At 44.1% G+C, this 27,988-nt stretch overlaps 1 protein-coding gene across 2 annotated transcripts in view; it reads left to right on the plus strand.

Annotated features, from left to right (window-relative positions):
* Window positions 1-19,527, plus strand: part of PMM1 (phosphomannomutase 1) — a 43,175-nt gene extending 23,648 nt beyond the window's left edge. The window contains exons 5-9 of one of the 2 annotated variants that reach the window (XR_008844858.1): window positions 1,445-1,544; window positions 14,171-14,246; window positions 15,375-15,490; window positions 16,370-16,491; window positions 16,844-16,978. Coding sequence is in view for 1 of the 2 variants with exons in the window: in XM_056523846.1 (XP_056379821.1) it covers window positions 1,445-1,544; window positions 14,171-14,246; window positions 15,375-15,490; window positions 16,844-16,966 (415 nt within the window). In the remaining variant the exon portion in view is untranslated. Of the gene's footprint in view, window positions 1-1,444; window positions 1,545-14,170; window positions 14,247-15,374; window positions 15,491-16,369; window positions 16,492-16,843 lie in introns of both variants that reach the window. The other variant, XM_056523846.1, reaches the window with a different exon arrangement.
* Window positions 19,528-27,988: the final 8,461 nt, after the last annotated feature.

The raw sequence follows: 27,988 nt of genomic DNA on the forward strand, positions 1-27,988 counted from the left end.
TATAGCTAATGGCGTGGCCCCAGCCTATAGCAATATGTGTCATGGGTCCCATTACAATAACATAAATTTTCCCCATCCGTGATTTCTGCGCCAGGGCTTGACTTTCCACTGTACGGGGGATCAGTTAACAAATGGCTGGATAGGATTGGGACGAGATTTGTTCTTGGTGTTTCTCCACACACCAATTCACTCCTTTACCACACTTACTCAGAACACAGCTCTTGGCAAAACTCAACTAGAACTGAAGGCAACTCCTCCTCCACTACACTATATAGCTAAGAATTTATGGAATTCCCATTGGGCAGGCAGGGTCACATGGCTTACACTGCTCCTCTGCTCTTAAAGGTACAACACACATAACATATTTTACAGTGCACATGTGGTGTCCCGGTACCGTACCTTGTACCATACCTTGTGTCTCCAAAGTCAGAGTTCCTATGTACCGGTAGGATCCTCCTGATGGGATAACCCCTTGTCACCTCTTCCTTCTTTAATTTTATTATGTTTGATGTATATAAAGTGTATATGTTTTATTATGTGTATGGTACTTCCAGGACCTTAGGTCACATGACTACTAAGTCTAATGTTAAGTTAAGCTTAAGGACCTTCCAGGGCACGTGATGTGGTCACATGATGTACCATAATGCTTTGTGAAAGGACTGATAGCTGGTGGGAACCAATAAGCTCTAACCTCCCCTTCTCCATGTAAGGGAGCTATTACCCAATCCTCGCTCTCTTGCTCCTGATCATCTCTAGAGAAAGCATCACTCTGTACAATTCTGCAAGAGGACTTAGGCCTGAAGCCTACCAATTCAGCAGCTTACTAAACGTGAGTCTATCAAATCTAAATCCTGTTAATCCTGCGTGACCTAAATAATTCCCCTAAATCCAGCGGAACAGCATAATTCCAGACTCACAGCTTATATACTTCAAGGTCCCAACCAACTGTGAGGAACTTACAGACTACTCTTATGTATAGACTGTTTGCCGTTATCAACCTGCATAAAAGCTGCAGTAAAGTTATCTACAGTTTACTAAACCTCCGGTTGTGGACAATCCTTTATTCCTCCCTATCATTCCTGGGACGGGTGAGGGTAGGATATATATATACTGAGGAAGAACCCGCACCCTTGCGTCACGACAGTTAAGGGTTAATCCAACACCCTTTCATCACTGCACAGCTACACCACCTACACCCTACACCCCCAAGCTACCACACACATGAGAAACATAATAAAATATATGAAAAGTGCTTGAACATTAGAAATACAGCAGATAGTCACTTGGTAGGCCCAACACCTCTGCCGCAGGCATGCCCGAGGAGATCCGCAGCCCACAGGACAGCCTTTGGAGCTGGAACACCACACTTCAAAAAAATAATGTGCACCCATATAAAATATACCTTAGTGTCTTATGTTCTACCATTATGCTTATCAATCTGCAGGGGAACGTTCATTGAATTTCGAAATGGAATGTTGAACATTTCACCCATTGGCCGTAGCTGCAGTCAGGACGAAAGGATTGAATTCTCCGAACTGGATAAAGTAAGTTATGAAACTAAATGATAGAATCTTTAAATAGAATTAGAATGCTATCATGATTAGGGGGTGTGGCCTAACCATGCAGGTGTTAACCTGGTGTGAGCTCCGGATGGTGAAAACCGACACTGCCACATTAGCTCCCTACTAGGAGATTAAGGCTGGGTTCACACTACATTTTGTACTTACGGTTCCCGTATACGGCTGGGAGGAGGGGGGCGTCGGGGCTTAATCGCAGCGCCGCGATTAAGCCCGCCCCCTCCTCCCAGCCGTATACGGGAACCGTAAGTACAAAACGTAGTGTGAACCCAGTCTAACGCTGAGACGCAGGGATTTTGGTGCCCCATTGCCCAGCTGCCTTGAGCTGTAGCCCCCGTTTCATACCCCAGAACTTATGTATACGGTCTGCTGCCGTGCCTGGGCCAAGAACTTTTATAATAGCTGCCTGAAATATAAATCACAAGACAAAGTCCAGACGGGAAGGGATGCTCCTTCGGGGAAAAATTATCTTTTATTCCCCTTACCAAGCAAGCCAGCGGAGTCAACGGAGCAAGGCAATGCCCCGCCACGGCGCGGAGGTAACCTGATCGCTCGCATTCTGCTGATGCTAGGAGCGTTGTCATGTGATACTCCGGCTTGGATGGCTTCCTACAGCCGGCGCGCAGCAGTGGGCACCGGCGGTCACGGCAGAGAAGCGGAGTAGCTGTGATGGAGGCCCGGAATCCATCCCAGAGATGTCAGACCAGGAGAGAGGAAGGAAGGGAGTGGACAAACTCCCTGAAGGGGAAATCTTAGGGGACAGGGATATGGACAATAATGTTAATCTGGCACAGGGGGAACAATATGAAAGTACACAGCCTGGGTAAAATCAGGCTATGGCAATAGAAACTGAGGGGCAGTTGGAAAGGGGAGAGGAAGCTAATAATTTGGGAGGAACACAAGTTGGGATACAGATGAACTTCAACCTACTTTTATCTTTAATTCAAGCTTTGCCCTCAAAAAGTGATTTAGACTGCGCAGTATAACATATTGAACAAACCCAACAACTAGCGGTAACTGAAATAAGAGAAGACATTGAACAATTGAATGCACGTATAATAGAAACAGTAAAAGCTAATATGGCGACAGTTGCGTGGATGGATATGGTAGAAGTAAAAATAAACAAGGCAGCTCAACAGATACAGCAGTTATGATCAAGAAAACAGGGGGAGGCGAAACAATATAAGAATTAAGGGTCTATCAGATTTACAACAAGTTGATCTATACAGGCGTATAACAGAAATTTTAAAGAAGAGCAGGTAGCCAACATGGAATAAGTAGAAATTCCCATTTATTGAATAAAAACGGAGTCACAGGTCAGCAAACAAACATGACGCGTTTCAGGCGTATACCGCCCTTAGTCATATATGTTGCCATGCACCTGCCGTGTCGTGGACAAGATACACAGCTGGTGAGCTGATTTAGGGTGCGTTCCCACTTGGCGTATATGCAGCGTATTTCATGCTGTGCAAAATTTATGGCAGCAGCAGGAAATACGCTGCGTATTCCTTGCTCACTACACACAGGGCTTTTCGGCGGCAGCCCTATGTATGTAGTGAGTTTTGGAGACGGAGCCACGCATCACAGTCACACCGGCACATGGCCCCGCCTCCCTGTGTGTATAGTGAGCAAGGACGTATTTCCCGCTGCTGCCGTAAGTTTTGCGCAGAGTGAAATACGCTGCGTATACGCCAGGTGGGAACGCACCCTAACTCTGCTTTTCTATAACAGAAATTTTTGTGTGGCACAGCCACACAAGCACAGCCGGCACCTCAGGACGCATCCCTCTTATCCTCCTGTGGACCTGATGAAGGCGCATGTGAGCGCCGAAACGCGTTGTCCTTTCATTTTCTAATAAATTATCCTGTGCAAACGGGGCATCCTGAGTCCGTCCTTTTACAGCAGGAGCGCTCTACACAATTCCCCAGTTTTATCTACCCATTCTCAGTCGATCATTCCGTACCCGGAGGGATAGGGATAGGGGAGGTAGAGCTGCATACTGCAATCCTTAACTGCGAACCACACCTCCCAACAGTGTTGGGCCCACACTGTTGCATCCCCTCAGCAGGTCGGTACAGCACATTAGGTGAGGTGGTGGGTTCCCCCCCATTTTTCCATCTTACGACAGCTTACGAGAGAGCACCCTGTTTTTTTTTGTCTTTCTTCTGTTTTCTATTGAAGGATGAGATAGTGTTAAAAGATTTGAAAAACAATTAATGGAATACTTTGTCAAGAACAATATGGAGGAGATATCGCCAGGCATTGTCTGGAAAGCACATGAATGTGTGTCAAGAGGCATAGTAATCAAACATGGCTCTCGGATGAAAAGAGAAAGAACACAGAAAATCAATACGCTGTTAGAGGAATTAAGGGAGCTAGAAACAATACATAAGAGGATAGAAGACCCTAAGACTAAATTTATAATGTCAGAAAAGGGAGGAATTAAGGTATTTACTTTTAAATGAAGCAAAGAAACAACTTGTAGGAGAAGGACATATGAGTTCAGTAATAAAATAGGTAGGGCCTTAGCAGTGGCAGCTAAAGAACAAAAAATGAAAGGGGTCATCCAGGAAAAAACTTTTTTCTATGTATACCAACTGGCTTCAGAAAGTTAAACAGATTTGTAAATTATAAAGGAGTTGGAGAGGCTCTTTTCTAACTATCCACCAAATAAACCCGGGCTGCATAATTAGACACCTATACTCAAGGTGTCAAGAAGTAGTTTGTCTATAGAAATATATATATTAGGGCTCAGGGTTTGAGACAACTGGACAGTAATTCAATTTATTTGTTATTATACAGTGTGACAATATAAAATATAAGAAAATAAATAAATACAAATAGTGGCGTCTGCGTCTCACAGGGCCCTTGTGTAGGCGCAGCACCAACTAATATTATCTAAAATATAAGTATACCTCAATGTGTTAAAAATTAAAGGGGTAGTCCAGTGGTGAAAAACGTATCCCCTATCCTAAGGATAGGGGATAAGTTTGAGATCGCGGGGGTCCGACCGCTGGGGCCCCCTGCGATTTCTCTGTACGGGGGCCAGGCTCTCCGGCCAGATAGCGGGTGTCGACCTCCGCACGAAGCGGCGGCCGACACGCCCCCTCAATACATCTCTATGGAAGAGCCGGAGATTGCCGAAGGCAGCGATTCAGCTCTGCCTTAGAGTTGTATTGAGGGGGCGTGTTGGCCGCCGCTTCGTGCGGAGGTCGACACGCCCCCTTCCCGCGGACTGTCGGGGTTCTGTACAGGAGATCGCAGGGGGCCCCAGCGGTCGGACCCCCCGCGATCTCAAACTTATCCCCTATCCTTAGGATAGGGGATAAGTTGTTCACCACTGGGTCACCACTGGACTACTCCTTTAAGACCACCATGTAAAAGTATATATAAAACCTCTAATAGGATATAACTATACAGGGAGAGAAATCTGGTGGGAGAGTCTTAGTTCATCCACAATAGTCAATTCTCTCCTCTCTCAAAAAGTACTGCAAATTAACAGATTCCAGTATAGTTTTAACCAATAGCAACCATATAGGTTTTGGTTAGTATCCATAGCAACCATTTAAATGTGTCCGGCTGTAGCAGTAGATCGCAATCGAACACCTTTGCAAATAATGTTCATATAATTGAAATTAGCAGATAATGGTCAATATATATGCTTGTGTACAGTCACTGTTAATATGCATTCATATCTTTGGATACTTTGTATCTCACCGCTCCCGGGCACTGATGCGCTGGACTTCACGGTGATGCTGCGATCTCCTCCAGTTGCGCTATGAAATCCCACAGTGTGTTATCACTGGGTGGCTCTCGTGGCGTGAGACAGCATCACCGGAGACTCGGCCGTCTCCCACGGTGGTAATGCTGGATGACAGTGGGTTCCGGGTGGTGATACTGCAGCGGTTCTGCAGGTGAGTATGTTGTTAAGCCGGTGGCGTCCTCGTGGCAATGAGGCGCGTATGTCTCCTTTACCGGGTGCCGAGTGATTGACAGTTATGTTTCCCGGTATCGGACTGCTAGTTGCTGAGCAGGGCAAATAGACTGGTGGTCTCAATGGTTATTAGGGGGACGCTGGACCAGTTTCAGGACTGTCTCAGTCCTTTCTTCAGCAGCTAAGAAGCAACATTATTTGCAAAGGTGTTTGATTGCGATCTACTGCTACAGCCGGACACATTTAAATGGTTGCTATGGGTTACTAACCAAAACCTATATGGTTGCTATTGGTTACAACTATACTGGAATCTGTTAATTTGCAGTACTTTTTGAGAGAGGAGAGAATTGACTATTGTGGATGAACTAAGACTCTCCCACCAGATTTCTCTCCCTGTATAGTTATATCTTATTAGAGGTTTTATATATACTTTTACATGGTGGTCTTAATTTTTAATTTTTAACACATTGAGGTATACTTATATTTTAGATAATATTAGTTGGTGCTGCGCCTACACAAGGGCCCTGTGAGACGCAGACGCCACTATTTGTATTTATTTATTTTCTTATATTTTATATTGTCACACTGTATAATAACAAATACATTTAATTACTATCTGTCCAGTTGTCTCAAACCCTGAGCCCTAATATATATATTTCTATAGACAGATTTGTAAATAACTTCTATAAAAAAATCTTAATCCTTTCAGTACTTATAAGCTTCTGAAGTTAAGGTTGTTCTTTTCTGTCTAAGTGCTCTCTGATGACACGTGTCTCGGGAACCGCCCAGTTTAGAAGCAAATCCCCATAGCAAACCTCTTCTAAACTGGGCGGTTCCCGAGACACATGTCATCAGAGAGCACTTAGACAGAAAAGAACAACCTTAACTTCAGAAGCTCATAAGTACTGAAAGGATAAAGATTTTTTTAATAGAAGTAATTTACAAATCTGTTTAACTTTTTGGAGCCAGTTGAGATAGATATATATATATATATAAAAGTTTTTTCCAGGAATACCCCTATAAATCCTACATACCAAAGAAACAACAAAAAACACAGAAGTTAACATACTACCCCTCAGAGTTCGCGGAGACATTTAAAACATTTTACGCAGATCTATATAATATAGATATACACAATCCAGCCACGCTCATTGTAGAGTTTAGAGAAAAAGTTAAAACATAACAGTATCAGGTTTGCCACAAATAGATCGTAAAGAAGTGGAGGCATTGGAAAAAGAAATAACATCGGAGGAGTTAGAACATTCAATAAGGGACACTTGTGATAAAAAAGCACCAGGTCCCGACGGGTTCTCGCTGGAATACTATAAAGTGTTAAAAGGGATTTTAGCCCCTTACTTTTTGAAAGCATTCAATGCAATTAGTCAAGGGTCGCCACTACCAAGGGTACAACTAGAGCCCACATAACCTTGATCCCTAAAGAAGGTAAGGATGTAACCCAGTGTACAAGCTACAGGCCAATATCGCTATTATCCGTCAACTTGAAGGTATTCTCAAAGATACTGGCCTGTAGGTTAGCTGCTGGTCTAGGAAAGGTTCTTCATATAGATCAAGTGGGATTCATGGCGGGTAGAGAGGCAAAGGATAACACTATACGGCCCAAAGATTTGATCCACTTCGCCCGGTCAAGAAAGATCTCATCAATGCTGTTATCTACCGACGCTGAGAAGGCGTTTGACTGGGTGAACTGGATCTATATGGAAGAGACTTTAAAACATCTGAGCTTACAGAAACACTTTCTATATTGGACTATGGAATTATATAGGCACCCCTCGGAGAGAATTTGTGTAAATGGTATGTTATCAGAGGAATTAGAGATAAGAAATGGCACCAGACAAGGGTTCCTGCTTTCCCCCCTGATCTTCATTCTTGTAGTGCTTTCTTTGTAGGATTAGAGCGAACGAGGATCTGGGGGGAATAGCGACATGGGACAATAAAGTGGCCGCATGTGCGGATGACCTGATATTCTTTGTTACGAAGCCATTAGTTACACTGCCTATACGAATGAGTGAATTAGAAAAATACACCTGACTGTCTAACTTCAAGATACATTTTAGCAAATCTGAAGCGTTGAACATCTCACTTACAAAAGATATATTAATCCATTTATAGAGAACATTTAAATAAATGGGCAAGTCAAGCAGTTACATTACTGGGGGTATGTATCTCAGTGGACATAAGAGAATTGTACTATCTAAATTTCGTGCCCCTGATTAACTGTTACGCCGAGCGCTCCGGGTCCCCGCTCCTCCCCGGAGCGCTCGCTACACTCTCTCCGCTGCAGCGCTCCGGTCAGATCCACTGACCCGGGGCGCTGCGATTCTGCTTCCAGCCGGGATGCGATTCGCGATGCGGGTAGCGCCCGCTCGCGATGCGCACCCCGGCTCCCGTACCTGACTCGCTCCCCCTCGGTCCTGTCCCGGCGCGCGCGGCCCCGCTCCCTAGGGCGCGCGCGCGCCGGGTCTTTGCGATTTAAAGGGCCACTGCGCCGCTGATTGGCGCAGTGATTCCAATTAGTGTCTTCACCTGTGCACTTCCCTATATCACCTCACTTCCCCTGCACTTCCCTGCCGGATCTTGTTGCCATTGTGCCAGTGAAAGCGTTCCTTGTATGTTCCTAGCCTGTGTTCCAGACCTCCTGCCGTTGCCCCTGACTACGATCCTTGCTGCCTGCCCCGACCTTCTGCTACGTCCGACCTTGCTTCTGTCTACTCCCTTGTACCGCGCCTATCTTCAGCAGCCAGAGAGGTTGAGCCGTTGCTAGTGGATACGACCTGGTCACTACCGCCGCAGCAAGACCATCCCGCTTTGCGGCGGGCTCTGGTGAAAACCAGTAGTGACTTAGAACCGATCCACTAGCACGGTCCACGCCAATCCCTCTCTGGCACAGAGGATCCACTACCCGCCAGCCGGCATCGTGACAGTAGATCCGGCCATGGATCCCGCTGAAGTTCCTCTGCCAGTTGTCGCTGACCTCACCACGGTGGTCGCCCAGCAGTCACAACAGATAGCGCAACAAGGCCAACAGCTGTCTCAACTGACCGTTATGCTACAACAGTTACTACCACAGCTTCAGCAGTCATCTCCTCCGCCAGCTCCTGCACCTCCTCCGCAGCGAGTGGCCGCTCCTGGGCTATGCCTATCCTTGCCGGATAAATTTGATGGGGACTCTAAGTTTTGCCGTGGCTTTCTTTCCCAATGTTCCCTGCATCTGGAGATGATGTCGGACCTGTTTCCCACTGAAAGGTCTAAGGTGGCTTTCGTAGTCAGCCTTCTGTCCGGAAAAGCCCTGTCATGGGCCACACCGCTCTGGGACCGCAATGACCCCGTCACTGCCTCTGTACACTCCTTCTTCTCGGAAATCCGAAGTGTCTTTGAGGAACCTGCCCGAGCCTCTTCTGCTGAGACTGCCCTGTTGAACCTGGTCCAGGGTAATTCTTCCGTTGGCGAGTATGCCGTACAATTCCGTACTCTTGCTTCAGAATTGTCCTGGAATAATGAGGCCCTCTGCGCGACCTTTAAAAAAGGCCTATCCAGCAACATTAAAGATGTTCTGGCCGCACAAGAAATTCCTGCTAATCTACATGAACTTATTCACCTAGCCACTCGCATTGACATGCGTTTTTCCGAAAGGCGTCAGGAGCTCCGCCAAGATATGGACTCTGTTCGCACGAGGCGTTTCTTCTCCTCGGCTCCTCTCTCCTCTGGTCCCCTGCAATCTGTTCCTGTGCCTCCCGCCGTGGAGGCTATGCAGGTCGACCGGTCTCGCCTGACACCTCAAGAGAGGACACGACGCCGCATGGAGAACCTCTGCCTGTACTGTGCTAGTACCGAACACTTCCTGAGGGATTGTCCTATCCGTCCTCCCCGCCTGGAAAGACGTACGCTGACTCCGCACAAAGGTGAGACAGTCCTTGATGTCTACTCTGCTTCTCCACGTCTTACTGTGCCTGTGCGGATGTCTGCCTCTGCCTTCTCCTTCTCTACCGTGGCCTTCTTGGACTCTGGATCTGCAGGAAATTTTATTTTGGCCTCTCTCGTCAACAGGTTCAACATCCCAGTGACCAGTCTCGCCAGACCCCTTTACATCAATTGTGTAAACAATGAAAGATTGGACTGTACCATACGCTTCCGCACGGAGCCCCTTCTAATGAGCATCGGATCTCATCACGAGAGGATTGAACTTTTGGTCCTCCCCAATTGCACCTCGGAAATTCTCCTTGGACTTCCCTGGCTTCAACTTCATTCCCCAACCCTGGATTGGTCCACTGGGGAGATCAAGAGTTGGGGGCCCTCTTGTTCCAAGGACTGTCTAAGACCGGTTCCCAGTAACCCTTGCCGTGACTCTGTGGTTCCCTCAGTAACCGGTCTCCCTAAGGCCTATATGGACTTCGCGGATGTTTTCTGCAAAAAACAAGCTGAGACTCTACCTCCTCACAGGCCTTATGATTGCCCTATCGACCTCCTCCCGGGTACTACTCCACCCCGGGGCAGAATTTATCCTCTCTCTGCCCCAGAGACTCTTGCCATGTCTGAGTATGTCCAGGAAAATTTAAAAAAGGGCTTTATCCGTAAATCCTCCTCTCCTGCCGGAGCTGGATTTTTCTTTGTGTCCAAAAAAGATGGCTCCCTACGTCCTTGCATTGACTACCGCGGTCTTAATAAAATCACGGTTAAGAACCGCTACCCCCTACCCCTCATCTCTGAACTCTTTGATCGCCTCCAAGGTGCCCACATCTTTACTAAATTGGACTTAAGAGGCGCCTATAACCTCATCCGCATCAGAGAGGGGGATGAGTGGAAAACGGCGTTTAACACCAGAGATGGACACTTTGAGTATCTGGTCATGCCCTTTGGCCTGTGCAACGCCCCTGCTGTCTTCCAAGACTTTGTCAATGAAATTTTTCGTGATCTGCTATACTCCTGTGTTGTTGTATATCTGGACGATATCCTAATTTTCTCTGCCAATCTAGAAGAACACCGCCAGCATGTCCGTATGGTTCTTCAGAGACTTCGTGACAATCAACTCTATGCCAAAATTGAGAAATGTCTGTTTGAATGCCAATCTCTTCCTTTTCTAGGATATTTGGTCTCTGGCCAGGGACTACAAATGGATCCAGACAAACTCTCTGCCGTCTTAGATTGGCCACGCCCCTCCGGACTCCGTGCTATCCAACGCTTTTTGGGGTTCGCCAATTATTACAGGCAATTTATTCCACATTTTTCTACCGTTGTGGCTCCTATCGTGGCTTTAACCAAAAAAAATGCCGATCCCAAGTCGTGGCCTCCTCAAGCGGAAGACGCCTTTAAACGACTCAAGTCTGCCTTTTCTTCGGCTCCCGTGCTCTCCAGACCTGACCCTTCCAAACCCTTCCTATTGGAGGTTGATGCCTCCTCAGTGGGAGCTGGAGCTGTTCTTTTACAAAAAAATTCTTCCGGGCATGCTGTCACTTGTGGTTTTTTTTCTAGGACCTTCTCTCCGGCGGAGAGGAACTACTCCATCGGGGATCGAGAGCTTCTAGCCATTAAATTAGCACTTGAGGAATGGAGGCATCTGCTGGAGGGATCAAGATTTCCAGTTATTATTTACACCGACCACAAGAACCTCTCCTACCTCCAGTCTGCCCAACGGCTGAATCCTCGCCAGGCCCGGTGGTCTCTGTTCTTTGCCCGATTTAATTTTGAGATTCACTTTCGTCCTGCCGATAAGAACATTAGGGCCGATGCTCTCTCTCGTTCCTCGGATGCCTCAGAAGTTGAACTCTCTCCGCAACACATCATTCCACCTGACTGCCTGATCTCCACTTCTCCAGCCTCCATCAGGCAAACTCCTCCAGGAAAGACCTTTGTTTCTCCACACCAACGCCTCGGAATCCTCAAATGGGGTCACTCCTCCCATCTCGCTGGTCATGTGGGCATCAAGAAATCTGTGCAACTCATCTCCCGCTTCTATTGGTGGCCGACTCTGGAGACGGATGTTGTGGACTTTGTGCGAGCCTGCACTATCTGTGCCCGGGATAAGACTCCTCGCCAGAAGCCCGCTGGTTTTCTTCATCCCCTGCCTGTCCCCGAACAGCCTTGGTCTCTGATTGGTATGGATTTTATTACTGATTTACCCCCTTCCCGTGGCAACACTGTTATTTGGGTGGTCGTTGATCGATTCTCCAAAATGGCACATTTCATCCCTCTTCCTGGTCTTCCTTCAGCGCCTCAGTTGGCTAAACAATTTTTTGTACACATTTTTCGTCTTCACGGATTGCCTACGCAGATCGTCTCGGATAGAGGCGTCCAATTCGTGTCTAAATTCTGGAGGGCTCTCTGTAAACAACTCAAGATTAAATTAAATTTTTCTTCTGCATATCATCCCCAGTCCAATGGACAAGTAGAAAGAATTAACCAAGTCTTGGGTGATTATTTGCGACATTTTGTTTCCTCCCGCCAGGATGACTGGGCAGATCTCCTTCCATGGGCCGAATTCTCGTATAACTTCAGAGTCTCTGAATCTTCCTCCAAATCCCCATTTTTCGTGGTGTACGGCCGTCACCCTCTTCCCCCCCTCCCTACCCCCTTGCCCTCTGGTCTGCCCGCTGTGGATGAAATTTCTCGTGACCTTTCCATTATATGGAGAGAGACCCAAAATTCTCTCCTACAGGCTTCATCACGCATGAAGAGGTTCGCGGATAAGAAAAGAAGAGCTCCTCCCGTTTTTTCCCCTGGAGACAAGGTATGGCTCTCCGCTAAATATGTCCGCTTCCGTGTCCCTAGCTACAAGTTGGGACCACGCTATCTTGGTCCTTTCAAAATTTTGTGTCAAATTAATCCTGTCTCTTACAAACTTCTTCTTCCTCCTTCTCTTCGTATCCCTAATGCCTTTCACGTCTCTCTTCTTAAACCACTCATCCTCAACCGTTTTTCTCCCAAATCTGTTCCTCCCACTCCTGTTTCCGGCTCCTCGGACATCTTCTCTGTCAAAGAGATCTTAGCCTCTAAAAAGGTCAGAGGGAAAACTTTTTTTCTAGTGGACTGGGAGGGTTGTGGTCCTGAAGAGAGATCCTGGGAACCTGAGGACAACATCCTAGATAAAAGTCTGCTCCTCAGGTTCTCAGGCCCTAAAAAGAGGGGGAGACCCAAGGGGGGGGGTACTGTTACGCCGAGCGCTCCGGGTCCCCGCTCCTCCCCGGAGCGCTCGCTACACTCTCTCCGCTGCAGCGCTCCGGTCAGATCCACTGACCCGGGGCGCTGCGATTCTGCTTCCAGCCGGGATGCGATTCGCGATGCGGGTAGCGCCCGCTCGCGATGCGCACCCCGGCTCCCGTACCTGACTCGCTCCCCCTCGGTCCTGTCCCGGCGCGCGCGGCCCCGCTCCCTAGGGCGCGCGCGCGCCGGGTCTTTGCGATTTAAAGGGCCACTGCGCCGCTGATTGGCGCAGTGATTCCAATTAGTGTCTTCACCTGTGCACTTCCCTATATCACCTCACTTCCCCTGCACTTCCCTGCCGGATCTTGTTGCCATTGTGCCAGTGAAAGCGTTCCTTGTATGTTCCTAGCCTGTGTTCCAGACCTCCTGCCGTTGCCCCTGACTACGATCCTTGCTGCCTGCCCCGACCTTCTGCTACGTCCGACCTTGCTTCTGTCTACTCCCTTGTACCGCGCCTATCTTCAGCAGCCAGAGAGGTTGAGCCGTTGCTAGTGGATACGACCTGGTCACTACCGCCGCAGCAAGACCATCCCGCTTTGCGGCGGGCTCTGGTGAAAACCAGTAGTGACTTAGAACCGATCCACTAGCACGGTCCACGCCAATCCCTCTCTGGCACAGAGGATCCACTACCCGCCAGCCGGCATCGTGACATTAACTAAGTGTGTCAGCAGTGTTTTGAATGGTCTTCTAGTCTTTTCTCCTGGTTCGGCCGCTGTGCCTTACACCAAAAATCTTGTATTTTTTCCAGTGCCTCCCAGTAAAGATACCACAAGTCTTCTTTAAAGAAATGGCAACAATACAGAATGAGTTTATTTGGGGAGGGAAAAAATGAAGAATAAAGAAAGAAACAATGTGTCGGCCTAAGGACAGGGGGGGGGGGGGGGGTAGGCCTACCAGACCTAAAAGGGTATTATGTAGCAGCACATCTTGCGAGAGTGGTTGAGTGGTGTAGACAGGATGATCCTAAACCCTTGGTCACGATTGAAAAGAGGGAAACTAAGATCCCGCTAAAATTTCTTCCATGGAGTAAAGGGGTTAAGAATACAAAGTTAAGGAAGCATGTAACAATAGGACCCACCTTAGCAATATGCAAAGACTCTTAAGATGTGCAATTTTTTTTAAATTTTCTTTGAGAGGAGAGGGGGTGATGGGAGGGGAAAGGGGAAGGAATAAGTGAGACACTGTGCTTAAAGGGTTACTCTGCTGCTCATCGTTTGGAACAAATGACATCATGAGGGGGCGGGACTATGATGTCACAAGCTCTCGTCACCAGAACCTTTAAATAGGAATATTCTATAAGAACAAAATCTAATTTCTTATTGAACGCTGTGATGTCTTTGTATAGGGATTATAAGATGTATAAACAGTCAATACCTGTATAACAGTGTTTTCTGTCACAGGGCACCGAGCACCATCTCACCATTGATTCTTTGACTATTTGCAGAAAGAAAAAATCAGGGAAAAGTTTGTGGCTGCCCTACAGAAAGAATTTGCAGGGAAAGGCTTGCAATTTACCAGAGGTGATATCAATATTCCTCCACAGCACATTCTCTCTTTTTTTTTTTTCTTTCTCAGTCTTTATTTCTACATTTAAATAAATATATATATATATATATATATATATATATATATATATATATATATATATATAAGCGCAATTTGTATTTATATTAGGGGAGGGGGTTTATATTTTTTAAAACTTTTTTTTATCTTTAGACTTTTTAAAGGGGTTGTCTGGAGAGCCGAAAAGGTCCTACCTGTTCTTTTCCCCAGCACTCTACTTCCGCTCCCTGGTCATTTTGGAATTATACCACTCTGAGAAGAGAAGGGGTGGAGGCCAGTCACGACCATTGCGTTTGGGCTAAACCACGCCCACACATGATATCCAATAGCTGCGTGATGTTGCTGGGGTCGTGTCTAGAACTCTCTCCCTCTGAGTGATATAAATCTGAGATGACCAGGGAGTGGAAGTGGAGCAGAACAGGTAGGACCTTTTCTCCTTCCCAGACAACCCCTCTAAACCCTTGTCATTTAGCCATTTTAATGTCTCAATTTTTGATTGCGGCATTTAAAGGGTATACATAGGTCCCCTTTAAATTCCACCAATAATCACACCTACCACAACAAATCATTTTTATATTTAACCAGCATGCCAGGCTTCATACTTATTAAAGGACATGTCCGGTGCTCACTTTTCTTATTTTATCCGTTCCGGGCTGCAAAAAAAAAGAAAATAAGCTTTCTCTTACCTGCCAACGAGCCCCCGGTGCTCCGGTACAGTTGTTCGGTCCCCGGGCTGTATTCTTCTTACTTCCTGTTAGCCCGGCACGTCACACGGAGCTTCAGCCTATCACTGGCCGATGCGGGACATCGCTGCGGCCGGCGATAGGTTGAAGCTCCTTGTGACGTGCTGGGCTAACAGGAAGTAAGAAGAATACAGCCCGGGGACCGAACACCTGTACTGAAGCAGCGGGGGAGCCTAGGCAGGTAAGAGAAAATTTGTTTTCTTTTATTTTTCAGCCCGGAACGGATAAAATAAGAAAAGTGAGCACCGGACATCTCCTTTAATATGCAAACTAACCCTCATAAATGCCATTTATCTTTTTCACTTCTCCTTATATATTGATCTCTGCCCTTATCTTCTCTAGGTGGGATGATCAGCTTTGACATTTTTCCCGAAGGCTGGGACAAGCGCTACTGTCTGGATATTCTGGAGGGAGAACAGTTTTCAAGCATTCACTTTTTTGGCAACGAGACTTCACCGGTGAGGTTCAACTCGTGTTCCGTTTGTAAAAATGACAGTAACCCATAAAGGGGTACTCCGCTGCTGTCCCATAGACTTGCATTGAGGGGACGGGGTGGGACGTCATGAGGGGGCGGGGCTATGACTCCACGAGCTCCCGGTGCTGGCTCCAGCGTTCGGAACAGTTTGTTCCAAACGCTGAGCAGTGGAGTACCCCTTTAAATTTATAAAGAAACTTTTGACATGTTGTCCAGATATGTCTAGATTGCGCTCGGTCTCAGTCCTGCTGCGATCGCAATTTACAGCTGGGTGAAGCATGTGGTAGAGCATTTCACTCCTCAGCTGGTGTGCTCCATAGACTATTATAGATACCAAATATAATAGATACCAAACTTTACTGTGCCGTACTCACCTACAAAAGGATAAATACTCTCTCTGTAGTGCCACCTACAGGTAGTTATTCTGGATGTCAATATCCAATCTAAAATGACCAGGCAAATTTTGGAAGAAAGGTGTCTCTTGCTTCAGGCGACATTTCAGGAGACTGAACTCCCTTTCCCAAGCCTCTTGAGAAAGTCTCCTGAAACGTCGCCTGATCTATGGTCGGCGCTCGGATCTTCTGAGCAGCTCTACCTTCAGCCCGCAGGAGATGCAATGAATCACAGCCAGGAACAGAAAACCTCAGAGTGGCTGGTGAAATCCTAAAAGTGCTGGATACATTTTTGCTACTTTATCACTGGGTGACTATCCTTGTTGTATCCATTCTATGCCTGTTTTTATATGACAATTGAAGAATTTAAGGATACATTAATTGGATATACGCAATCACTGCTTGTTTTGCATTCATTTACTACATATTGGGCTGCTCTCTAACCCCTCCTCTCTGTTTTCATGCTGCAGTCCGATAGGACAGGAGTTAACACAGAGGAGTGATTTTCCTGCCCTCACTTCCTGGACTTGGTCCCAGCCTGTGCTTCATCTGGGACAAAGATGATGCTGCAGCGAGACAGCATTATTTTCTGGTTGTTATGGGGACCCCTAGTGGTCTTTTTTTTTATTTTATTTTTTTATAAGCCACGATTTCTATAAAATGGAGATAAGATATTTTTATGAAGTATATTAGAAAGGTTAATGTTTTGCCAAGATGTACAACATATAAAACATTTTTCAATCTCACAGTGCCCATTTAAATCCATAGTCCTTAATTCCATAGTAGAGTGTATGAAGATGGGTTTTCCAAACTTGGCCACCTCTTTACACTTAAAGCCAGGCCATACAAATAAAGCAGTATGGCTGTAAGACAAGGCAGTGGTTTGTATAATGGTTTATTTTTGCCGTTTGACATCCATGACCGAACAATTCTTTCTGTTACAGGGCGGCAATGACTATGAGATCTATTCTGATCCAAGAACAGTTGGACATACGGTTGTATCACCCGAGGACACTATACGGCGGTGCAGAAAACTCTTCTTCCCTGAAAGGAGCAATGAAATTTAAGACGGTTTCTTTCGTTTTTTATTAAGAATCGGACCAGTGACTAATCTCTGACTGCATTCTGCGAAAGAAGTCTAACCGTCATGGTGGACCACAGAGCCTTGTCCTGTAAGTATTGGTACAAAGGAGACCATTGAGTAATAGGCCGTAGCCGCAACCGCGTTGGCTGGATCAGGCCTTCTGCTGGAGATGACATGGTTACCATATGCTAAATATGCGGATAAATACGATTGTTTACTTGACCAATTGGATGATATGTTTGGTCTAACAATACGGTCTGATTGCGAGAACCATTGTTGTCTATTGTACTGACTGGTGTTTTTGTGTATTTGTAGCACACAATGACTAGAAATGGTACCTTCATATCTGTTGCCGTTTTTTGACTGACATATCAAACTCTAGTGTTGGTTATTGCATATTTTCAAGCATGGTTGAAATAATATATTTTTGCAGTAAATTTATAAAAATGTTGCATACTGCCATGACTTACTTTTACTATCCCTGGTGATCGGGCAAACAAAGTCCTGTACAGTATAGAAGTGTTTCCCAACAAGTGTGCCTCCAGCTGTTGCAGAACTACATCTCCCAGCATGCCTGGACAGCTGTCGGCTGTCCGGGCATGCTGAGAGTTGTAGTTTTGCAACAGCTGAAGGCAAACTGGTTGGAAAACACTGCAGTACAGCTGAGTGCTCCTCCCCCAATCTCTGGAACGGGACCCAGTTCTCAGCAGAGTGCGCGTGCAGTAGACGCACACTCCATTCATTTCTATGGGAGTGAATGAGCGACCCAAGTACAGCACTCGGGCAAATGAATGGAGCTCCTCTCAGAAAGCCGGGGCCAGTTTCAAAGATCCGCTGGGAATCCCCGCAATCAGCTACTTATCCCTTATCTTGTGGATAGGGGATAAGGTCATTTTGGCTGAAGTTCTCCTTTTAAGTAACAATTCCGAAATCTAATCTTGCCATTGAAATCACTCCATTTAGCTACAGTTCGACATCATTGCAGATTTTGCTGCCTACTGGTCACCAAGCTATATACTGATATACTCCTTTGCAGCAGCTGTAAATGAATCTGAAGCCTTTTGAAGAATGCAAGAACGCCCAATGGCAATGTGAATGTCCCTGGTCTACTGCAGTAGATTTGCTTAGTTCTTACGGCTTTTGTGCCAATGGTATTTATACTAATATCTCTGACTTGTGGCTCAGGCCAAGTAATCTCATGGACAATATAAATAAGCAGATAGTAAACTGAGACAATTATCTATTGCTTTGTATCTGTAACGTTGAAGCTTTGTGGAAATCTGTACTGGATACTGCTACTTTAGGCTATGTTCACACGGCAACATTTTCGTGCAGAATTCTGTGGAAGAATTCCACATTAAATTCTGACATAATTGATTACTACCCATTGACTTTTATGGGATTCCTCTGTCCCATTCACTCAGCAGAATTTCTGCCGCCGAAATTCCGCATTCTACTAAGTTTTAAAAAACTGTCTTTAAAAGGGGTTATCCAGGAAAAACCTTTTATTTATATATATATATATATATATATATATATATATATATATATATATAATTATCAACTAGCTCCAGAAAGTTAAACAGATTTGTAAATTATTTCTATTAAAAATCAAATTTGTAAATTATTTCTATTAAAAATCCTTATTGCTATCAGTACTTATGAGCTGCTGAAGTTGAGTTGTTCTTTTCTGTCTAAATGCTCATTGATGACACGTGTCTCGGGAACTGTCCAGAGTAGAAGAAAATCCCCATAGCAAACCTATTCTGCTCTGTGCAGTTCCTGAGACAGACAGATATGTCAACAGAGAGCACTATTGTCAGATAGAAAAGTGAACTAAAAAAAACTCAACTTCAGCAGCTGATAATTATTAGAAGGATTAAGATTTTTTTTATAGAAGTAATCTATAATACAAATCTGTTTAACTCTTTGGAGCTAGTTGATACATAAAAAAAAAAATTTTAAACTGGAATACCCCTTTAATTTTGTGGAATTCCACGGCTGAGTTCTAATTAAGTCAATGGGGCTTTGAATGTCAGCAGAATTTTTTTTTTTTTTTTTTGGATAGACTCTGATAGGGTTGGATCACAATGGACAAGGCCTGGTCCCGACGGATCCCATTGACTTGAATGGGGTCTGTCGGGAGTTCGTTATTTTACAGAAGTTGAGCGGAGAAAAAAAAGATCAGACATGCAGTATATTTTTACTTCTCACAACTGCCGTCCTTTTATCAGCGACAGAGCTCCCTGTAGCCACATTGTGAACATAGCCTAAACTGCTTTTAATGTACACAGAAGATATATGAAGTATGTTGGTGCTGCTTATAGGGCGCCACCTGCTGCCCATTTCTACTGCTAACCCTGTGCCTAAGGGCTGGATGAAGTGTTGTTAATCCTGCCTGTTTTATTGAGAGCTTGTAAATATATATGTAAAGTATATCTCATAGTGTGGATTTATTTTTTATTTTGTTTTAAATGCTGCTAAAAATACTTTAAAAAAAATAATGTAACTTTTACTGTGCACCAATAAAATGATTTCTTTTTAAATCGCATTGTTACTTTTTTTTCTCACCTGATCGGCAACTGAAAGTCTTGCGATCAAGGAACAATAAAGTCCACTGTACACATTAGAGATGGCGCTGCAGATTTTGGTGGGATCAGCTGACTATCTTATCTATGTGGAGTAGATGGTATTGGCGGAGGAGTATGTTGAATTTCAGTGTCCCATCCTTTGTTCTCAATGCTATCCTATGTGGGCGCAAAATATCAATCCAAGCTACACTGGGTCCACAAATATTAAACAGAAAAGCCTATGGACACCGAGACATGTATTGCAATACAAAGACATCATCTATTGAACAAAGAAACATACAGACAAAATAAAAAACATTAAAAAGACCAGCAACAGTCAGACTGCAGAAAAATACCACATAAATTATATATTGCACATATACTACTATTACACCAGTACATATAATATTATATTGCACATAAATCACTATTGCACCTCTACAGAGAAACCCATATTGGGGCAAATACACTGAAGAGTAAATAAAGTGCCAGTGAGCAATAAATCAATACAATAAGTGGTATAAAACTGAGAGATACAGAACAAAATCTACACAATCCAGAGAAGGAGAGTCACAAGTGTGAACTGATCCCATCGGAATCACGAAGCATGCGCCAAGCAGACATAAAGAAATGCCGGTATCACATATCCGCGGATCCCATCCTAATAAGGGTAAGTAAATGGGACAATCGCACAGGTAACTCACTTCACACAATGGGCGGTCTCTCTTACCTTCAAACAGCAAGTCAACCCCTACGCCGTTTCACACTTAATGCTTCATCATCATACTCCCTGATGAAGCATTAAAGGGATATTCCAGGAATTTTTTTTATTTGACTGTGCTACAGGGGCTGTAAAGTTAGTGTAGTTCATAATAATGTGTGTGACGGTTTTCTCACAATTCTTATGTGATCTTCACCCCCCATACAAAATGACTGCTGTCTCAGATTTTTCCCAGCTTGCAATGCGGCCGAGATCTGACTCACTAGTCATCTAATGACAGGGAGCCGGTCTGCTTCAATGGGTGGGGCGATCGCTTGGTGGGAGAGAGATCAATCTGCAACTAATGCAACAGCTGTAGGCACCCTGATTGAAAACCACAGGTCTTTTGAATGGATGCAGCTCATTTATGTTTCAATGGGTGGAGCGGCTGATGTGTGGGAGGGAGGAAAAGGGAATTGTGGGATTTGTAGTCAAAAAAAGAAAAGTCAAACAGGAAATACCACTAGTAGTGGAAGTCATCTTATAGACAGAATTCATTACTAAGCTGGGGCTTAGCGTTAACCCCCCGTACCCACCGCCACAAAGGTGTCGGAGAGAGAGCCGGTACCAACAGGCCCGGAGCATCAAATATGGCACTCCTGGGCCTAGGCGGTAACAGGCTGGCGTTATTTAGGCTGGGGAGCACCAGTAACAATGGTCCTCACCCACCCTAGTAATGTCAGGCTGTTGCTGCTTGGTTGGTATCTGGCTGTGAATAAAAATAAGGGGAACTCTATGCATTTTTCTTTTATTATTTAATTATTTATGGAAAAAAAAAACAACTCAAAGTGTTCCCCATAATTTTCATTCTCAGCCAAATATCAACCAAGCAGCAACAGCCTAACGTTACCAGGGTGGGCGAGGACCATTGTTACGGGCCCTCCCCAGCCTAAGTAACGACAGCCTGTTACCGCCTAGGCCCAGGAGCACCATATTTGACGCTCCAGACCTGTTGGTACCGGCTCTTCCCGGTACCCCTGTGGTGGTGGGTAACGGGGTAGTAATTGGGGGTTAGTGCTAGCTCTTCGTGGTTCTAACGCTAAGCCCTGGCTTAGTAATGGATTCTGTCCATAAGACTGCTTCCACTACTAAGCCTGTCAAGTAAATAAAATAAAAAAACATGTTTAAAAAACTTTTATTCCAAAAAATATTCCCTCACAAGCCCTCGTTGACCATTTTATTAAAATTTGAAAAAAATTAAATAAAACACTGGTCATCATCGTCGCCATCTAACACACTCCCCCCATGCCGTACAACTACAATTCCCAGCATGTGTAGAAGTGTTGTGTGGACAGGAGATGTGCGGGCGGATGACAAGCTTGTCACCCTCCTGTACATCTCCTACCTGCTTGTCCCACCATGCCTTTGAAAATGAAAGTTAAAAAAAAGTTGCACAAAAAGTCTCTCCAACGACTTTTTGCACAGCTTTGCTCCCCGACCACCCGCTCGCTAGTTGTTGCAGGAGTACAACTCCCAGCATACCCTTACAGTGAGGACATGCTGGGAGTTGTTGTCCAAACACCTTGCAGGCAGGTGGTAGAGGTGAGTGGGTGCCGGGGAGCGAAGCTGTGCAAAAAGTTTCACAAAAAAGTCTTACATGCGACTTTTTGTGTGACTTTTTGAAAATGCTGTCATAGGCAAGTTTGTAAGCCAGGTCTGACCTTGCTTACACTTGTGACTTTTTGAAGGGGGTTTGCGACTTTTATTTGCCTACGTGTGACAATCGGAATGATAAATCCTGGACCACTGCAAAGTAAAAACTGAAAAGTGCTTCAGTAGGGCAGATTGGTATTTTTTATTTTTTTTGCTTAACCACAAAAGTCGTACAAAAAATTGCTTAGGCGCACGTGCAACTTTTTGTGCAACCTTTGTAAGCAGAAAAAGCTGCTTAAATCCTTTTATAAACCTCCCTTGATGTCTTTGTATTGCAATAGATGTCTCAGTGTCCATTGTTAGGCTATTCGAACAGAGAGTAGGTAACCTTCTAAAACTAGTGAGACCTGCAGTATAAATGTGCCGCATATAGAGGCACAATCTGCCGATTTTACCTGTCACCATGAAAATGCTATCTAACATATTGACATCATGTTATAGAGCAGGAACAGATTGATATGTCTTTATGGGAAAAGATTTAACGTAGTAACATATTGATTAAAATCCCTGCTCCTTCTATTCTTAGGAGTCCAATGATAGTGTCACTCAATAATAGGACCGCCCTCTTGACTCCTACTTCCTAATGAGGTCGTACAGCCCTAATCTCCACCCAGGTCCCTGTTTATATGGACTCTGTGCCCTAGATAGGGGCCCCCAACTGGGTGATGGTCCCTTCCTACCTAAGTGCAAGGAAGAGGAATAGGAAAGAAAGAAGACTGAAGGTCAACAAAGCAGGGTCAGTACCAGAATGTCTTGTCATGGTCCAGCAAACAGAGGGATTGTATGAGTCAGTTTAATAAAAAAAATTTTTTTATATCGTCCCAGAGTGACAAAGAAGCGTAGCCCTGATTCTGCTATGCCCTGGGGGCCGCAATGTCTCTCTCCACTGAAGTCCCACCTGTTCCTCCTGGTGATTGACACACAGCACTTACCTGACTGCGGTAGACCCTAAGTAGTTTGCCCACACATGTACTGTCAATGTGTACAACAGCACACGTGGTTTTCCTGCAAGTTGTTCTGAACCTCTCAGACTCACTGCGCCTGCTTCACAGTAGCTAATGGCAGAAAGCTTGCTCGTAGCCTTTAGTTAACGCTCTTCTCTGTGTAATATACACTGCTCAAAAAAATAAAGGGAACACTTAATCAACACAATGTAACTCCAAGTCAATCACACTTCTGTGAAATCACACTGTCCACTCAGGAAGCAACACTGATTGACAATCAATTTCACATGATGTTGTGCAAATGGAACAGACAACAGGTGGAAATTATAGGCAATTACCAAGACCCCCCCCACAATAAAGGAGTGGTTCCACTAGTAAATCCTGTAGTATGAACCTAGCCTTACTATGATGTCAAGTGTTTGCCATAGTAATACAAAGAAATTAGTTTTATTGCATTTTTATTTATTGCCAACAATGAACAGTAAAACAGACAGACATGAGTTTAGATGCAAACATGTGGATTTAACCATTGTTTAAAAAAAAAAAAAAAAATAGCCATTTTACAAGAGACATCAGCATACGCCATCAGTATTTCAATTAGGATCTAGGACGGTTCTATTTCCTTGTTATAAGATGCAATTACTGTATATACTAACAATAACAAATAGAAACAAAAGTGCCTTAAAAAATTTGAAAATGTACTTTTAAACAAAAAAGACAAAACACAAAAAAAAACAGAAGTCAGATCCACAATTGGAGTTTGGTATTAGATATATATATATTTTGTTTATCTTTCAATTTTAAAAGATTTGACTTTTAATAGATTATATTTACAGAAAGTGCAGTCCTATTGGCCATTCCTTTTAGAATTTCACTAATGATGCCCCCTGAGGAAGCCATTTGATTTGTACGTAGGGGTAGGTGGTATGGTGTTCCCGATGACATGCATGATCCTGTTTTACTATTCTAATTTTCTTGCATGCCATGTTATCCTTTCTTTATGACCCTCTTATGTGTCCTTTTAGCCTTGTCAGTGTTTGGTATTGTCCACATGTTGCCAGGCCTTTATTCCTATTTAAACTCTGCTTGGATATGGACCTTACTGGTTCTTGTAAATGTATTGCATGTACCTCTGGGATGTAGACCCTTTTCTTTCTGCACCTCTGTATCCCTAGTGCCAAACTCTCCATGTTTGTATTCATTCTGTATGTTTTTAATGATCTATTTGCACAATAAAGTATTGACTATTTTCTATGGTAGCTGGTGCCTGATGTTTGGTGTTTATTTTAAACTGCCACTAAGCCCAAACACCCCAAAAACCGCCAAAGATGAGTGAAAAAACTCCAGAGGGAAAAACATCAAGTGGGTTTGGCGTTTCATTAACATCTGGCCAATGCGTTAATTTTTTTACCAAAAAATGCAGTGCAGTATTTGTGAAGTTTTTGGTGGCATTTTTTGCAAAACAAAAAGATAACAAGTGGAAACCTAGCCTAACAGTAGCATTCCAGTAGTACTTACTGCGTTTGGCCATCCACAACACAACCGCATTGTGTGTTTTCACTCTAAATAAGAATTAGGATTATAATATTTTATATACGATTTTGAAAGTTTGTGCTTTGTGAATTACTGGTAAAAAATACAACAGATGGCAACGTTTGCTGCAACAGAAATTGCATATGTGTTCTATATGTGTGTTCTATAAAGGGCTTTGTATTGACTTTTCTTTTTCTAAAATTTTTTTAGATTTTTTTTGTCTTTCAGTTTTTTTGTTCTTAGCTTTGGGCCACCCAAAGGGAGTAGGCTTCATTGTTGATTACAGTCACCCTATGGGCTCGTTCACACTGTTGTGCTCGGGTAAAAGGAGCTCCACCGGCCAGTCTGTCGGAAAGATAGGAGTTAAGCAGAGAAAAAAAAATACTTATTTTTCTATTATTTTTTTCCACTCATCTCCGGTAAAATACCCAATCCCTGACGGACCCCATTTTATCAATGGGATCTGTTGGGACCCGGTGGTGTCAGTTGTGGTGCTAGAACGGGAGGGTGCATAGTGGCAGTATGTATGTATGTATGTATGTATGTATGTATTTGCCAAGTCTGAAACTTGTGGGAAATTGAGAATGAATTAGATTTGTTTTCAATTGACTCACTCGTCTCTAATGGCAGCTTTATCGTCTCATGAAGTATATGATCAGTACACACTAATGTATTTTTGTGCATTATTCTTTCCTGTGCTTTTTGACAATTGTAGAACAAGAAAGCAAGAATAAGCAAATCTCTAAAATCTGATTTAAAGAGTACCCATCATCAACCAATATTTTCTAAAGTAACTCAGATTATATTCTCTAACTACTCCTAACACCCCTCTTTCCCTTAAGATTTAAAAAAAAAAAAAAAGCTTTAAAAAGCTGTGTATCATGTGTTTTCCTTTTCTCACATTGTGTGAGCTCCCGGCAGGAGAAAGTGGGCGTTCCCCAGCAGGCGCGACATCACTTAAGCCTGAGAGAGCTGTGCCTCGCCATGCCCTGCGCGCACTTCCTGAGTTTGGTCTCCTGCCAGGCCGTAAGGAGACCAAACTAACTGTTTGACTTGTGGCAGGAAACAGAACAGAGCCACCTAGTGGCCGTTTTTTCAATCACATGAAAAACATATAAAGGTTGAGAACTTCACAGCAAGTAAATATCAAAGTGTCTTATAATTACATAAGGAACAATATATTAAAAGTTTAGTTTGGTGACAGGTACTCTTTAATTTTAGGACTATAGTACAAACTACCCAGTCCAAAAACATGCAAAATGTCTACATATTACGGGGTGATAGTGATCATACTGTAATGTTGAGCCCTAAATTAGTGGCTAAGAATCACACCTGTACACAATACCCCTTTACTTGTAGAGTAGCCTAAATAATAGACTCCAGATAGATCAACTAGATACAAAACATGGAGCTATTCAAAAAATTGTGAATAAAAAATATATAAATCTTTATTGTATAAAAATCACAAAGTAAAAATGATACACAATTAAAAAAGGAGGAAATCGACACAGAAAGGCGGCAAACCTGGGACATATTTGTGCTTACAGCGTAAGTAACGTGCAAGAAGTGCTGGCACAGGGAGAGATGATGTGTGTAACTGCTGAGTTTGTACATTACTACAGGCTCAAGTCCAACCAAAGAGACAAAGAGCTGGGTAAGGTTGCAATATCTAATCTAAGGGTACGTTCAGACGAGCGGATTTTCCGTGCGTATTTCGCTGCAGATCCACCGCTGAAGGACCTCTATATGCTGCCTTTACATGTGCCTGCTCGGACAGGCAATACGTCACTACGAGCAGACACACTGCGATGTGAGAGTTGTCGCACGCATGACAGTATACTTGCACATCGCGGCAGCTCTCGGTCTAGCTTATAGAGCAGGGGGAGCGGCCGCGATGTGTGTGAGTACACCGCGCATACGCAGCGACTCGCACATCGCTTCAGTGTGTCTGCACGTAGCCGCGTATATTGCCACTCCGAGCAGGCTTATGTAAAGGCACCATACAGAGGTCCTTCAGCAGCGGATCCGCAGCGTGAAATAGGCTGTAAATCCGCTCGTCTGAACGTACCCTAAGGTAGAGAAACACAGCAGTGTGTAGTCAAACTACTGGATACATACCACAGTGCAGAGTAGCTACCACAAGTCCCAGGAAGCCGCCACCCCTACACGGGTTTCGATCTGCTGACCTTCTTCCGGGGGTCTTTTTTAATTGTGTGTAATTTTAACTTTGTGATTTTGTATACAATAAAGATTTATATATTTTTTATTCACAATTTTTTGAGAAGCTCTGTTTTTTGTATCTATGTTTTCTACTACAGTATGAATATGTGTAATACTTTGTATCTGGTTACTACTAAGTAGTTTTTAGGCTATGTTTACACAGTTTAAAATGAATAGAAAAATAGGTCTATAAATAGGAATAAAGTACATCCTTATTTTTTATCTAATAATGTGCACAATGAAAGCATATGGAAAAGTCAGTGCACACATCATTTGGAATCTAACTTTGGAATAATTTTTTTTAAATTTTTTTTTATAAACAGTGTGTGCACTGACAATCCCTTTCCCATAGTCTTTCATTGGGCACATTATAAGATATAAAAATACAGATGCATTTTATTCCTATTTTACGGATGTATTTTGCTATTTATTTTATGATGTGTGAACATAGCCTTAATGTACAGAGTTAGAATTTTTTGTTTTTGTTGTGTTTTAAAATTTTTTTTTAACTAAATAGTTTTAGAAATTTTAGTGTTATGCCTTCTGGTCAAGTTGATATAAACAATCTTTAGCGCTAAGGACTAATCAGTAAGATGATATTATAGGGGCTCTCCAGTCACTGTTTGGGTGCTTTCACACTACGATTGTAGTGTATGGTTGCTGGATCCGGTTGGGAGGGGCGAAAACCGTCCGCTCCCGTATCCCAGCCGGATCCATCCCGCACCCCTTTCATTTCAATGAGCCGACCGGAGTCAAACGCTGTCTCCAGTTGTCTCATTTTTGACCCGTATGCAGTTTTCTGACCGGACCTAAAACCGTGGCATACCACGGTTCTAGGTCCGGTCAGAAAACCGTGTTCGGGGAAAAATGAGACAACCGGAGACAGCGTTTGACTCCAGTTGGCTCATTGAAATGAATGGGGTTCGGGACGGATCCTGCTGGGATACGGGAGCGGACGGTTTTCCCCCCTCCCAACAGGATCCAGCAACCGTACACTACAATCGTAGTGTGAAAGCACCCTTATACGGGTTGTCATAGACTACAGAACCAGACTGGTGATAGGCTGCTCCAGAATACACCACCAGACTTCTGTTATGTAGGACTCTACATTCCGCACATTTGCTTGTTCCACCAGGCTAGGACATGCACAGTCTTCATACACAATGTATTTTCGAGTGGAATCTGCAGAAATCATGAAAACATTCATTGTTTCTGCGTATGCAGAAATTGGAATTTCCACAGCATGTGCACATGCAGCAGAATCCCATTGAATTCAATGAGACTCTGCTGCAGCGGAATTTCTGAGTGGAATAGTTCAGCAGAAT

Source organism: Hyla sarda, chromosome 6 (assembly GCF_029499605.1).
Source record: "Hyla sarda isolate aHylSar1 chromosome 6, aHylSar1.hap1, whole genome shotgun sequence".
NCBI lineage: Eukaryota > Metazoa > Chordata > Amphibia > Anura > Hylidae > Hyla > Hyla sarda.